The sequence below is a fragment of the Bombus vosnesenskii genome, unplaced genomic scaffold (assembly GCF_011952255.1).
Source record: "Bombus vosnesenskii isolate JDL3184/JDL3185 unplaced genomic scaffold, Bvos_JDL3184-5_v1.1 scf7180000013991, whole genome shotgun sequence".
Lineage (NCBI taxonomy): Eukaryota > Metazoa > Arthropoda > Insecta > Hymenoptera > Apidae > Bombus > Bombus vosnesenskii.
The window spans coordinates 376,021-392,041 of record NW_022883317.1 but is presented as its reverse complement, the minus strand read 5'-3'; the positions used below and the strand labels follow the sequence as shown (position 1 = coordinate 392,041).

Here is a 16,021-nt window from a genome sequence, read left to right as displayed (position 1 = left end):
CTTCAGCCATTTAAATCGCGCATATACTGTCATTTAAATATGCCCATTAAATTAACTGTTATTACTATTAATATCATTGCAGGCAAATAAATAATTTTCGTACTACTTTTTTCTATTATTAATAGATATATATTTATTGTTTTATACCATACATTTATGTACTAACATAAATTTATGTTAAGCACCCAATGCCTCATCAGGGATTTATTCAGGAAAGGCATTTATGCCTTGCATAAAGAACTTCGAAAGGCCGTTTGTTAAAAATACGCATAAAAACGTAAAAAAGCGAGTAGTTATTTCATGTGTAGAAAGAGACATGATGATTTTACATAAAAAAGTTTCGATTGACTGATATAAGTATTGAAAAGATGTAGAAAATAAGACCCGTAGTTTTAAAATCAGAACGTATGTTAACTTGCAAAAAGATAAAAATATCGTGCCATCTTACTGTTGAAAACATAAAGTTACTGGGTGGCATAGTGTTACCTCTATGAAACCGTAACACTGCCATAGCTATTCTATCGGACTTTATTCTGACGAGCGTAGAACAATAATCGAAATGTGGCAACCACGTTCTAGGATGAGATTTGTCAACTATGCTTTCATTAGGAAACTTAAGATCCACAACATTGTTGTTCCTTTAATCCACCGTTCATTTGTCACTTCACACGATTACACAGACGATCGAAAAAAAGCTAATGAGTGAAAGTAGGAGTAAGAATGTAAAACATTCGTAACTCGTATAAAATGTCAATAATATGTATGTATACATACCCATACTTTTCATGAAATCTTCATAAAGACGTCGATGGTCTACAGGGCGGCGATTATACGTATAGAAAAAAGTTGTTGAGAATCATAGTGCCGACAACAGATTCGAAAATCATTAAAATCGGAGAGAGAAGGACCTTAATCTAAATAATGATCGAAAGTAGGAATGAGCAACATTCGTAACTTGTGTAAAATCTCAATAATACAAATAACTGAGACGCGAATAATGAATTTGATGAAAAATGTTAGACGATCTGTTTACATCCAACAGCCATTGATCTCTATATCTTTGTGCCATGCTTTACAAATCTAAATAATCGTCCACAATTGCACATGTGAGGCTACAAGAAAAGTCTTCGAAAAACTGTTCCGACGATAACACGATTTTGACAACCGAATAATTAAATTCTTTGATCATAGTTAAAATATTTCAAATTTCAGAGCAATAAAAAATAAAGCTTAATATAAATTTCAATTATGTTGTTATTCATTAACTAAATCTATGGCCTCATAACGGATTTAAAAGACTAATCTAAAAATCTAACCTAGACCATTAATGATAATCATTTTTAATATGCAGTCGTGCACGGTGTCGTAATTCGAAGGATCCGTGGAATATTCAAGCTCGTCCAACCTTCGTTTATACATATGTACTATATATAAACAAAAGGTAGAAGTTAGGTTATGCCGCAAGGCACTCGACAATCATAATGACGCATGAACGAGCTAAAAGAACGATATAGGAATAAAGAGAGAACGCTGCATAGAAGCTTGTGTCCTTGTTTAATAATGCGTGCACATTCGTACAGTAAATATGTAAGTATGTAACGCCGAACAACAAGCGGCATCAGTGTACACGTCTGATTAGACAAGGACAGAAGGGGCCACCCATGCGACATTCTGTTTCTATTCCTATATCGCATCCACTTACACGGTAACATATAACTTGCTATTACTTTATAACAATTCAGAGACACTATGCAATAATACCACCAATTGGCAAACATTTAAAGAAATAATTGAGAACAAAATCAATTGTAACATCCCATTGAAAACACCTGAACACATCGAACAAGCATGTAGTTTGGTTCCTGGTGTCGGGTGCTTTCCTGAGATTTAATATCTATACAGCGCCCGGGCAACCCTAGAAGCCATTTACGGAGTTGGGATATGCCCAACCAGCGCACTCGGTACACAGTACCGGTTACCTAATTTTTCGCCCGCAGGAGGCTCTTTCGTCTCAGGTCAAACGGGGCGCTTTCCAAGCCCTTCCGTCTTCCGGGACGGTATCCGGAGCAGGTGGGACGCTGCTCACCCGCCGAAGGCGGCTCAGGGGACTTTGTCCCCCTTAATCCAGCCCTCTTGCCAGCACTTGGCCACAACCACTGCCACCACGAGTCCTTGCCCAAGTTGGTCGAGCCAAGGGTTCGCTACGCCCTCAGGGCTACACTCGACCGCCCGTGGTACCGTTCATATGTCAACGGTGGGACCACGCATGTGGATGTACCGCCACGTATCTGCCGCACGGTTTACCTGCACACCGTGCGGTCAGACCCAGATGAGACTCACGTAAGCGGGAGTTGAGGAAATGTACCTCGGCGGCTCTCCCGACGGTCTCACCCTTGGCATCAGGATCGTGGGTGCGCTACTACCCATAGGTTCCGTGGAGAAGACACAGTCTTACACCACGGCATCCTTCCTTGCGGTGTACATAGAGGACTCACGTAAGCGGGACGCTTGTCCCGACGGTCCTCCCTGGCTGCGGGACCGTGGGTTTGCCAGCCCCCATAGACTCGCAAAAGCGAATCCTCCCTGCGGAGACATCGAACAAGCAGTAACAACACTTACAGAATCTATTCAGGAAGCAGTATGGGCAACCACCATACCTGAATCAACTATAGACGAACAAAAAATAATCCCGCCAGACATCCTTGAAAAAAATTAGAGAAAAAAAGAAAAGCGAAAGCACAATGGCAAAAACATAGATCAAAAGAAAATAAAAAACACCTAAATAAACTTGCAAAGGAAATTAAAAACAAAATAAAAGAACACAATAACAATGAGTTCACAAAATTCATAGAGTCACTATCTGTGCACGAGAACTCCAACTATTCCCTATGGAAAGCCACAAAAAAAATGAAGAAGCCAATAAAACTAGTCCCAGCAATCAGAAAAGCAGATGATACATGGGCAAGAAGCAACGAAGAACAAGCTGAAGAATTTTCCAACCACCTAAGCAACATATTTACACCACATAACATCAATAATAGCAACCACAATTGTCATACCGATGAGGTTGCGTCAACCACTAGTACCTCAACTGACAAACACTATATCATACCTAAAACAACAGCACAAGAAATTAGTATCATAGTCGAGAAAACAAAAAACAATAAAGCACCAGGGATCGACCTAATCAATGGTAAAATCTTGAAGAACCTTCCTCCAAAAGCGATACGACTTACAATGCAATATTAAGAATCCAATACTATCCTAAACTATGGAAACCAGCTCAGATCATAATGTTACCCAAACCAGGCAAAGACTCACACCAAACAACATCATACAGACCAATATCACTACTTCCCGTGTTTCCCAAAATACTAGAAAAGATAATTTACGCCCGTTTAAAACCAATAATAGAGAAGGAAAAATCAATACCAGATCATCACATTTGGATTCTGAAACAAACACTCCACGATAAAGCAAATGCACAGACTTAAAATGAAATAATTCTAGCATTAGAAAACAAACAATACTGCACTCTACTCTTTATGGACATCGAGAAAGCATTTGACAAAATAAACCACGAAAGTCTACTTCAATCAATCAGAAAACAATTCTCGAAGCAGATATACCATTTAATTAAATCCTACTTAAGCAGCAGAACCTTCGTAGTAAAAATTAAAGACACATACTCTGAAGTTAAAGACACCAAGGCAGGGGTTCCGCAAGGAAGCGTCTTAGGATCAATTCTACACACACTATACATGGCCAACATATCAACAACTACTAATAGCAAGATACTGACATTCGCGGACGACACAGCGGTACTAGTCAGGCACACTGATCCTGCAACAGCAGTCACATCACTACAAGAACATATCACAAAAATGGAAAAGTGGCTTCGAGTTAAACAAATTAAAGCAAACCCCGATAAATGCAACCACATTACATTCACACTGCGAAAACAGATACCTCCAAACATTATACTGAACGGCACGCACATAATACAAACAAGGCAAGTCAAATACCTAGGACTCCACTTAGATACACGATTCACATAGAAACATCATATTAAATCTATAATAGAGAAAATACAATTAGCAAGGAAACAAATGTATTGGTTAACAAGTCGAAAATCCAAACTAAGCATAGAAAATAAACTAAAAATATACAAAACGATCATAAAACCAATTTGGACGTACGGAATACCACTTTGGGGAACAGCAGCAATGAGCCATATAACCAAAATAGAGGCAATGCAAGCTAAAATTCTTGGAACAATAGTAAAAGCGCCATGGTATGTTAGAAACGAGGACATACGGAAAGACCTTGGAATACCAACGACCAAGGAAGAGATTAGCAGATTCGCAAGAAGGTACAGAGAAAGAATACCAACGAAACGATCAACACAACCATAGAAAGAAAATTAAAAAGGAAACACCCAGCAGACCTCACAAAGGATATATCTTAGCAAACACGAAGATGGTGCCCCATTGGGGGTGGAGACCCACATGATAATCAAACAGATAAAAAATTCTACCAAATGTCCAAATTGAACAAATTGTGAATGTGAAATTTTAAATAAAAAAAAATATAACTCGCTATATACTCTGTCTTTATATTTCTATGTCGGCAATTAACATTACAATTATAGGCACAATACACTGTAGTAATATCGATAGTTTATTGTGAATATTCTCGGAAACTGTGGCCGGCCGACAGTTAGAGGAAAAAGTTGTTCAAAATGTCGATTTCTACAACATATCCAAAAATCATCGAAATCAGAGGAGGAGTAGCTTTCAATACAGTTCAGCACAGTTTCGCCAATTAAAAATTGATTTACGATATTCGGGTGATAAAAGTAGTCTTTTGTATTTAAAAAATTATTGTTTAAGAAGTCACCATTGTTTGTGAATGGGAGCGAATGAAAATCTTAGATATTAAATTAATAATTCCAAAAATATCGAGAAGTGTCAGCAGTCGGGATGCATTGAAATTAAGAAGCATTAGAAATATATTGTAGGTAAGAGACTCTGTACCATTATAATCAATTGTATCACGATATGATTGAAGAACTACAGATTGGAGAAGTATAGGATTCCTACACTTTATTCGCAAAATGTCTTGTTCTTACCTTACTTGTAATTTCATAGGAAAATTTAATTTCAATTCAAACCACTACTATACTGAATCGGTAACGTTGTATACAATATGAAAATGGTATAAGGGTCAGCTGTCAGGTGATCCTCGAAATATGGGACACAAAAAAGCATTATACGTCAAATCTATTATGTACCTCGTTGACGAGTCGTCGCTGGTGATTAAATGCAAAAGTTTAACAAATCGATCCCAGCGCTATGGCCAGCGGTTGACTTGTCAAGCACATCGCCATGGAGGTTTCCAGACTATGTATACGACATTGGTTCAAACTTGATATTCTCGAATACAAAGTGACATATGAAAAAATGCTATTCTATTAATCTTCTTTCTGTCTTTTTATAAGAAACCACCCCATGTCCATTTTTACATGTTATTCGACTGCACCCAGTATATTACATTGAAATAGGAAATTTGTAGTTATTATATGGAACTACTTCTCATTTAAATGCATCATAATTTATTTAACAGTGAAGAAATCGATAGATAACGTAGACACCGGCAGAACTTTTGCACTCACCTGATATTTGGATCCATATTTATTCATTAATACTGTAGTGGAACCTGTGGCGATTATACTGATAAAAACTGAAGCTGATTTCAAGATGTATATAGAAGTTACACTTACTGCAAACGTATATTTAGTAAAAAATTAGTATATAGCATAAATCTCTTAAACATAATAAGTGTTAAAGATGTTCTCATTGAATATTGAGTCTTTTATTAATATAATGGATAAATAACTGTTTAAGTACTTTTATAATCTCTGCGAAATATATACATACTAGTACTAAATATTTTGTAGCTTCTATTACATTTCTGACATTTTCGGATTTGTTTCAAGTTTTACCAACATAATCATAGGAATCAGGCCCATCATAGAATGTTAATGAAATTTCAAAACAGTTTCCTATAATACACATAATACATACTATATTCATAAAAAGTTTCTATATGCATTCGAATACTTTCATAAGCTACTGCATATCATCATCATATCAATGTTTCCACTACACTTTTTTAAAAATTACGATGGAACTTAATAACACACGCTGTTCGGATACTGTTTCACGTTTTAATCGAACAACTTCGTTTTCACATGAGAGAGAATTATTTATTTTGAATTTTTTTGTAAATATTAATATTAATCAGAAATAAAAGCTTTTGAATAAAAGTGTAACGTTTTTCTTCAATTCTGAGTTGTATGCCTCAGTTCATCTTATATCAATAATAATCGAGATTCTACTATATTTCTAAAACTACAATTTCCAGAATTACCAGATTAGTAAGTGTCCGAAATTCGTATTGTTTTTTATGAAAATTGAATAAATATACAAAAAAGATTTATTTCCGACGATTCGAATGATATTTTGTAAAATATAAGAGGGTAAAATGTGATTTTTAAAAATATATTCTCGTTTGACTAGCAGAATTTTTCACGTAACTTTATAGATTTATATTGAAGTCATTATCAATTTCTTTCGTCTGCGGGATTCTGGAACGCAGAATTCACATAAGCCTTTTCTAAAGGTCACACTTAAATTTCAGAGGATAATCACGAAAAGGTTAATGACTTGTCAGTATGCATATTTATATTGACCGATGTCTAAGTACATTGAATAAGGATTTTTGAATCTCAACATAGCAATTACAGAAGTATATTTAGATGAAAACTGTGATTCATCTAGAACGTGAACTGACGTCTCTTCACTATTTACTCACGATACACAGATTCATTCCCATTCGTTTCATTCTCTCTACGTTGTCTCGTACGCATATACACCTAGTTAACATCAAAATAAATCTATATCTGACATTAGTTATAATTCCAATCGGGGTTTATGTACACGACGGCGGAATAAAAGTACTATGCGCGAAACCCTTTTTCGTTACTCGGATTCTATAACGTATTAGATCTTTCTCATATACATGTATACATATATACTGTTAGTTTTGAATGTTTCGAACAGATAATGCTTGTCGAATCCTCGCAATACGCAGATTTTGCACAATGTCTTTTCCTTCTTCCCTGATTAGCGCTTCTCTTCAATTAGGCACTCCTTGCACTAAACGAACGAATAACGATCGTGTCGTAACAAACCACTACGTAATAATTCGTACATCTAAATAGCAAGTGTACATCAGTTTTGTTAGGACACTGACACTGTAAATAATTACTATGCGCCAATTAACTTGCCAATCGTCCCTCTATCGATTATAGTGCGCACTAATCGCAAGAATCGGGCTAGTCATTAACGCTTTTATTATCCTTCTCAAACTTTATTCCACACCTTATCGCAGTATCTTAAACGACGACGAGGTTCAAACACAGATTCGCTCCACTTTTACAGAATTCCGAAAATACAATACGTGCATCGTGTCTTGTCGTACACGTAGAAAATGATTTTTCAAAAGTGACTCTTTTCTCATTGTTCCATCGTCCAACAACGATACTATACAATGTACACGATAGCACATTTTCGTAGATCCGCAACCACAGAGGCGTGAATAAGAATCTACCAAGGCCTCCACATTCCTTCTTCGTCTTTTGCAGGTTGTTGCGGTTGTTGAAGAGGAGAAGGCGAACGAATCCCCGTGACGAACTCGCCACTCGCGTGGCTGGACGGCCTGTCTTCTGAGTGCGGCGGGATCGCTCCTTCCGTGGTTAAACGACCTATAAGCTGTTGTTGCTGTTGTTGCTGCTGCTGCTGGAGGTGGTGCTCGACGTTAGCGACGGCTGGTAACGAAGCTCTCGTGTTAGATTTTGGTTTCTTGGAGGTAGTTGTAAAGTCAAGCGGTTGTTCCGGCTGTTCGAGTCGCGGACTCTTACTTGGTTTGGAACCAATGGCTGAGATGGCATTGGTAGCAAAGGTAGAAACGGGGGCGGAAGCGGAAATGGAAGCGGAAACAGAAGCGTTGCCGGACGTAGCGGCAGCGGCGACGGTAGCGGCAACAGCAGCAGCAGCAGCATTCACGGCAACGGTGGCCGCGTCCTGCCATTCCTGTATATCCTCATGAGGTCGTTTCGCGGCGAGTTTGTCCGTCGCCTTGAGAAAAGACATGTTAGTGGCGGCCCATATGGCCGTCGGTGGATTCGGCCCGATACTGATACCGTTCGCTGCGGCAGCAGCTGCGAGCTGAACGTAATGACTAGGAAGAAGGAAAACTACTTGACCATCGGGCAATCTGGATGGTATCACTTGCACGACCGAAAGCATGTTTGGATTTTGCTGTGAACTAGACGCCTGGTCGATAACTGGCATGCCAGATGGAGGAGGCGGAGGTGGATGATGATGAGAATCAAGGTTGGTCGTATTAACCTGACCGAAGGCAGAAGTTGGCCGGCTGTTGCCGTTGCTACTGCTGTTGCTATTATTGTTGTTTTCATCGCCAGCGGTAGTACTACTATCCGGTCGGGCTGGTTCGATATCCGGTATTTCGGCTTTTATCAAGCCGACCGGATTCAAAGTTGTACTACAGTGTGCAGTCGATGGCACATGATGCTCCAACGGACCGGGACTTCCCGAGCCTGTCACTCGATCCGTCACGCTTCCGGGACTGCTGCCTAATCCGCTATCCGGCCTCGAACCCAGATCCAAGTCTAATTCCGACACGCAACTATCCAAATGCCGTAGTAGCCTTTGTTTCACTGCAGGGTCCATCGGTGTCGTGTTCCCGGTGATTATATCCGGAGCATCGAGATACCGACTTACCTGCAACGCAAAGTCAAAATGAAAGTAAAATATGAGCGATGATACCGTTTGTTTCAGTAGTATAGTAATAGTAATGGAATCAGATTCAATATGTACTTGCACTTACTCACATTAATATTTGGACACGGGACTATAGTTCCATATTTGTTGCTTGGTATAGGAGATCATGATTTAAATATCGTATTGCTTATTTTACAATAATATGAACCATTTATTGCATCTTGAAAATACGCAAACATTACAGTTAATCAACATTTAACGACAATAATAAGTTTAACTCTACAAGAGATTTCTAAGAAGAGAAAAATTGTCTTCTGTGTTTCTTAAATTCGATGCGTTATTTTTTTTTACAATTAGTACTAACAATTGCGCAATCTCACGATAACTTTTATCCTTTTTTTAATGATAAATTTCAAATTGTATTTCATCATATCTAGTACCCTTTCCTTCTTCTGACACGTTAAATTTCTTGGTGTATTAGAAAAGTATCGCTGTTAATTTCTTCTGTGTCGCTCTGTTTCTTCTATACCGATATTAATTATACGAAACGGTTATACAAAATAAATGTAAATTGTTATTAATAACAATGAGCAGTTGACCAAACATTAAACTTGTACTTAAAATAAAAAGAAAATATTGATGTATTTCGCAGTTCGATCTATTTCTAAAAATTGCTAAATTGCAGAGTATAAACAAGTGTCTGAATATTAGCGTGACGTAAAAATAAGACAAATTTTTGTTAAAAATCTATTGTACCATTAAACTTTATTGTTAAGAAAAAATTATTTACGTGTTCTCAAGCTACAATAGGAGATACATACGGTATTTTCTCCATAACTGATCGAAATCGGGACTTCTCTGTGATAAATTATCATTGTGTACAGAACTCGATTGATTATAATAGATACGATTCGCCATTTTGCTGAACTTAGAAAAAAATAGCGCGAGTGAAAGAAAAAGAGGCGCGAGAGTCGGCTTGATGAAAAGAAACATATCGGCTAGATAATGTTAATGCGATAACGGAACCTTTTTATTTTTAATCTTTATCGAATAAAACTTTTACCAGTGTAATTGTGAGGTTTTTCTCATCAAAGTAAGACCAAGTACGATATAATTTGGAGAATATTCGTTTATTTAATGGCATTAACTTATTTTCTTTCGCCTATTATACAGGGTGGTTGGTAACTGGTTGGTAACTGGAAAATATAAAATAAAAATTGTTTTTTTTAATTTTTTTTAAATTTTTCCATCGAGACAACGATCCACAGTGAGATCCGTTATAACGAGACGTAATAAAGTGCACGCGTACCGAGCGAAAATTCAAAGTCGATTTTCTCGAAAACAAAGCCTCAAACGAAAAATTTTTATTCTATATTTTCGACTTCTTTTTTCGCGTAGAATCGCCCCCTTTCCGCTTGTACCACCAGTTATCAACCACCCTGTATATACATGTAAATGCGATTTAAACTATATCGCATTCGGTCTCGTTTTAATCAGAAAAATCTTAATAATACGTTAGTAAACGTTTAATTTTGTAAAAATCAGAAATGAAAAGATTTTATCATTGTCTCATAGATAATTAATATCTTTTCATAGTCGATCGAATTCGAATCAGGTTACACTACTCAGCCGTTGAACTTCGCGGTGTGTCAAAAGCAACACTAGGACCCCTTGGGGGAATGATTTCACCTCAGTAGTGGGGATGACGACAGATCAATTACGAGGAACGTAGTGATGATAAATTATAGAGAAAATACTGTATTTTCGTAGAATAACCAATACGATATTTAAATCTCTTATACAAAGCAACAAATAATATAAGGCTAGTGTTGTGTCTTAATATTAATACGAGTAACCGTATAAATTCGAATCAATGTCCAAGGCTCGCTACATATTATTTGAATTGTAGGATTCGATAATCACAAGATAGTTTTGAATCTCGGAATGAGCAGTGCCTGTGATTTCTGAAAATCTACTTACAAACTATTTCAATACTTAAACGAATCGAACTCCTCACAAATAGCAATCAAATTACGAAAATCAGAAATGCATTATCATTTCATTGAATTGTTAAAACAAATTCAGGAAACTTCTAAAATTATAGACGATACACAGTATTTTTACAAATTTTATTTTTACGTTTGTACTTATGGCTGTTTAAGAACGATAGCTGAGGAAAGTTAATTCAAGTAAATAGAGAATCTCCTAACTACTTCTAACTTAATCTACAGTTTTCTTCGAATTTGTAGCACACTATCAAGTTAAAGATAAATACAATTATTTCTGCACTAAATGCAACACAGTTGAGTGAAACATACCTCTCTGGAGCAATCTTGATAACCAGCCTTATATCTCGACAAACCAGGTTGAGCAAGGGATCTTTGCCTTTGTAAATGTCGAACCGTTAACTCTAAAATGTCAGCTTTTTCAAGTTTACTATGCTTCGTGTTCTCCAGCCGGGCGCTGTCAAGAATGAGCGCCTTCAGCGCCGCCAACGACTGATTAATTCTAGCTCGCCGTCGCTTTTCCATTAGTGGTTTGTTAGCCTGAAAAATAACAAACCTGTCGCTAGAATAATACAATATCAAATTATACGCGTGACCGTCGTCTCTAAAAATGTTCGCCTACCAATATCTATTCTTTCCCTTCTTCCTCCTTTCCTCCTTTCTTGTCTACCCTCTTTTCTTACTCCGTACAATACATAGGCATAATCTACGTATCATGATACAAATAAAAGGATCTAATCATTACAGAACTGAAAGAAAAATGAGTTTGTTTTACATGTCAGAGTTGGAAGAAGTGACAAAATGAAAATCGAAGGAAAATCGATGGAGGTGATACAGAATGATGATTAAATAAATCGACTGAATAATCACATTGTTATGAGTGTATTTTAAACGATAAAAATACATACTATAGTGTAATCAACAAATCGAAAATTTGTATGCGTATTACATAATTTTTATTTTCTACTTTATGTGACATATTAGAATTGCATAATACGCAAAAACGTATAAAATATTCAAAATTTGTATGCGTATTATATAATTTTTATTTTCTACTTTATGTGTCACATTAGAATTGCATAATACGCAAAAACGTATAAAATATCCAAAATAGAATAGTCTCTATGACATTTAATAGTACGACATCAATTTGCGCTGAGGTTATATGTATATCTTTTTAACCATGTTTACGAAACTATGAATTTTCATAAATGTCTACAATCTAATAATTAGCGATTTAGGTATTATCGTTGTTAGAAATTACAAACATCATTTCACAATTATATTGAACATTAAAAAATTATCTTTATATTATATAATTATATTATATGTATATTGTATATTATACATTTACAAAATTACTGATGACATAATGATTATATGTATTTATCCGAGCTTCATTCGTTATCTACTTCTTACTGGAAGATATACTAACATCCACGATAAACATATGTTCTAAATCGTCGATATTCCCGCGCTTTTTTAAACACCCAAATGATTCCATTCAAACAACCTACCAACCTTCGTCGTATCTAATAATTATAAAAATAACTACATCGGGCTACATAAAAAATTCATAACTATAATTCTTGTAACAAAAAAATTAAAACTCAATATATATATATTTAAAATATAAGAATGAGTATTTACATAATACATAAAAACATGAATAAAATATACTAAAGCAATTATAGAAAAAAAAGAAGAGAAAGCATCAAGTGAAAATGAAAATTTACTCACTCGACGACCGTCCGAGTGTTTAGGGCTCGGGCTGAGACTAGGGCTAGGACTGGCCGACGGACTCGGTCCTTGGTGCACGCTCTGTTGATGTTGCGATTGATGATGATGGTAATGTCTATGAGTGTTGCCGGCCGATTTCTTTTCTTGATGCCTCAACGAATGAAGACGAGCGGTCATCTTAGTAGGCCACGCGGGCCTTCCGCTGTGACGACAATAATGGGAACGGTGATAACGAGAAAATTGGTATCGATACTAATAACAATGGGAATAACAGCAACAATGATGATAATGATGGTGGCGATAACGAGAACCACGAGGGCGTCGATGGTAACGGTAATGACAGAGGTGACAACGACGGTGGCCGCCGCGACGACGACGACGACGACGACGACGAAGCCGACGACGACGGCAGACGAGACGACGACGACGACGACGACACGCGACGGCGTGGCGACGACAGTTAACGACGGCGACGACGGCGACGGCGACGGCGACGGCGACGACGATGACGGCGACGACGATGACGGCGACGACGACGACGACGACGACACCGACGACGACGACGACGACGTCGACGTCGACGACGGCGACAGTGACGGTGTCGGTGTCGGAGTCGGTGTCGGTGTCGGTGACGGTGTCAGTGACAGAATGGATTTCAGCGTCCAAAGTAATCGACTGGACGCGGCTGAGACACTCAGCATCTCGCGTTCTAAAAGGTTACGCGGCACCACTCTGACACAGGTGTACTTTCATTTAATTCCAACACTTTTGACACTAATATATAATTCTCGATTATCATCCTCCTGTATATCGTTCTTTTAACATATCATTTTAAAAGGTTCCGCCAGTCACAATATAAACACGTATCAGCTGCAACACCCTCGTCGCATCTTACTCTATTTCAAGAGTTTCACCGTAACGTGTAATTCCTCCTGCACGATACCACGCGTTTTCCATGCGGTGCGGCTCAGTTCGATCACTAAACTGTCGTTAGGCCGTTTCAAAGTTTTCACTGAAGACGCGAGCACATTTTAGGTCACCACGTGGCTCCTTACACGGTGCACATGAAACGACAGATTTTCAATCGTATCGTAATCTGTTCATTTCATATTAGACTCGAACTTTTCCCATAAAGAATTTTCGAAAATTCTCACAAACCGATTTTAGAAACAAAAATTATGATCTTATAATATATTATTCGATATTTTCTCACGAGACGTACGATTTTCAGTCATGAAGAGATCGAATTTCCTGCGTGTCATATTTACTGTCTAGAAACTAAACTCGCGAAAGAATTTGCTATCCGATTTATCGAATAATAAAAACGAGCGAGATTGAAGATTTCATTTTCGTTGTTTCCTGTTGGTGCGTTCTGCACTCGTCTACGTTGCGAAACACAGATTCATCCTCGCTGGACGGCTAACGGTGACAGACTGCGAATCGAAGAGCGGTAGCTGGCGGGCGGCTCTTCAGCAAGATTCGCGCGTGTGTGAGTCGTGGGCGAGAAGCCGGGAGCCGCACAGAGGATCGCGCCGCGGTTGGTCGTACGTGTGGCGGGGGTAGGATGGTGGCTGCTTGCCAGAACCGCTGCTGTCAAGGGGCAGAGAGAGAGGACGAGGTTCGCTTGCCCGCTCACGCGCGCCCTTGCCTGCGGCTACCTTTACCCCTCTCTCTCTCTTTCACCCCAATCTTTCTCTCTTTTTGCCATTTCTAGCGAGTTGCTAGTTGCACGCGACCTACCTTGATCTCCTTCTTCTCTTTTTCACCATGTCGCTTACTATCTAACAACCGTTATGCGTCGTTAAAACAGCAACCAATTTTGATTGTCATGATATTTTTTTCTTTAAAACCATACATTTTCAAACATTCAAACACAATAGTGTAGAGCACTCCATTTACCGCGCTATGTATAATATTTTAGGAAATGGACAAATCCTTGGTATACCGATTTACAAAATTGCAAATTACGATTTTTTAAACGATTTTATGCAAATTTCTAGAAATATATCTTCCAGTAGCAAGAAAACTCCAAATTTTTTTAAAAAGCATATAATTTTGGAAGCTACGTATATATCGCCGTTCCTATATACATCGTACGAAATGAAAGAAGACTCGATATTAAACGCAACGAGCGAGCATCGTTACTGTCCACTGTGACCTTTAATCTGCTGCTATCCGTCTATCCGTCCGTCTACTTGGTTTCCCTTCACTTTCCCTTTTTTTATATTTCGTTCGTCCATTTCGCTCGTGCTTGGTAACTCGCTGTCGCACGCTGCGAACGAAAAGGCGGCGATGGTAACGGCAGCGGCAGCAGGTCGTGTGCGTGTGACTGGATATAGACGAGGATAACGCCGTGGCGTAGGAAATTACGACGAGTTGCCGAAGAAAGGTGGTGGTAGTGGAGTGGGATGAGGGTGGGTGATGGCTCGTTGTCGGTGCTGGCATGGCACGAGCCAGCACGGTACGCGGCGTGGTCTTCGGAAGCAGTGGCGTGGCGCGGCGCAGTACGGCGTGGCGCGATACAGGGCGCGCGGCGTGGCCCGAATCGAGGCGTGCAGCAGCGGTAGTGCGGCAATGGTCGAGGGAGTGGAGCAAGTGCCGTCACAGGACAAGCTCGATCCGTGCTGTTCGGCTCGTCGAGGTGATGAGCCCTCGAGGCGGGTGGTGGGCAAAGGGTGACGAGCGGCAGGCGGCGCGCGGCGGACGATGGACGGCATGCGGCGAGAGGTGTATGCTGGCGGCGTGTGGCGTGCGGCATGATGGCGTGGTGTGCGGTACGCGGGGTGAAGTGTGAGCCGTGTGCGGCGTGCGGCAACTAGCGTGCTGTAGAGACGGGCGGCGGCCGCTTCATGGATTATAGGGAGGGAGAAAGAACGATCCCGACGAGCGACCGGTCGAACGGATGGACCGTGGAGACCGTGAAGCGTGCTCTGCACAGCCAGCCAACACACATATACACACACACAAGCATTTCGAGTGTGTTGGTGAGCGCGATGAAGCGGTGGCGCTTGAGGGGAGAAACGAGTGAACTAGCAAGCAGCAGTGGCGAAGAAGAGAGATACGGCGGTGGGTGTGGAGAGCGAGGAAGTGTGCACACGCCGCGCCGTGGTAAGGCGTCGGCACAGTGGGGTCGGAGGAGATAGTCGTCGGCACGCGCGGCGCAAACCTCTCTCTACCCACGCAAACGTAGCAACGTACGTGCGAACGAGCTCGTACGTGAGAGCGTGCGTGTCAAGCTGCCTGCGTGCCAGCGTGCCGCCCTGTCGCGTCGCTCGACCCACCACGCCGAGCCGTGTCAGCGTACCGTTTCCTCTGCCTACGTATAGTACATACATGCCTCCTCTCTCTGTTGGAGCGAATGCAACAAACTGATGTTGGATTGCACGCGCTCGTCCAGTGACAGAGCTA

The 16,021-nt window shown here is 39.7% G+C and overlaps 1 protein-coding gene across 3 annotated transcripts; it reads right to left on the bottom strand.

The window, feature by feature from the left end:
* Positions 1-5,852: 5,852 nt before the first annotated feature.
* Positions 5,853-13,022, bottom strand: LOC117239396 (protein hairy). Of its 3 annotated transcripts, none has more exons than XM_033504897.1 (4): positions 12,614-12,750; positions 11,496-11,622; positions 11,186-11,413; positions 5,853-8,867 (listed from the first exon to the last, which is right to left on the bottom strand). In XM_033504897.1, exons 3-4 carry the CDS (start codon positions 11,396-11,398, stop codon positions 7,671-7,673), a joined length of 1,410 nt encoding a protein of 469 aa, XP_033360788.1. In that variant the 5' UTR covers positions 11,399-11,413; positions 11,496-11,622; positions 12,614-12,750; the 3' UTR covers positions 5,853-7,670. The 3 variants fall into 3 exon arrangements, with proteins under 3 accessions (XP_033360788.1, XP_033360789.1, XP_033360787.1); XM_033504898.1 differs by having other exon boundaries at positions 11,496-11,579; XM_033504896.1 differs by lacking the exon at positions 11,496-11,622 and having other exon boundaries at positions 12,614-13,022.
* Between the last annotated feature and the right edge of the window lie 2,999 nt (positions 13,023-16,021).

What these genes read in the sequence shown, in the direction of transcription:
- LOC117239396 (XM_033504896.1), bottom strand. Translation starts at nt 12,790, where the DNA reads ATGACCGCTCGTCTTCATTCGTTGAGGCATCAAGAAAAGAAATCGGCC. An exon ending in AACACTCGGACGGTCGTCGA is followed by an intron (nt 11,414 to 12,613) that starts GTGAGTAAATTT and finishes GTTATTTTTCAG; the next exon opens with GCTAACAAACCACTAATGGA. An exon ending in ATCAAGATTGCTCCAGAGAG is followed by an intron (nt 8,868 to 11,185) that starts GTATGTTTCACT and finishes TTTGCGTTGCAG; the next exon opens with GTAAGTCGGTATCTCGATGC.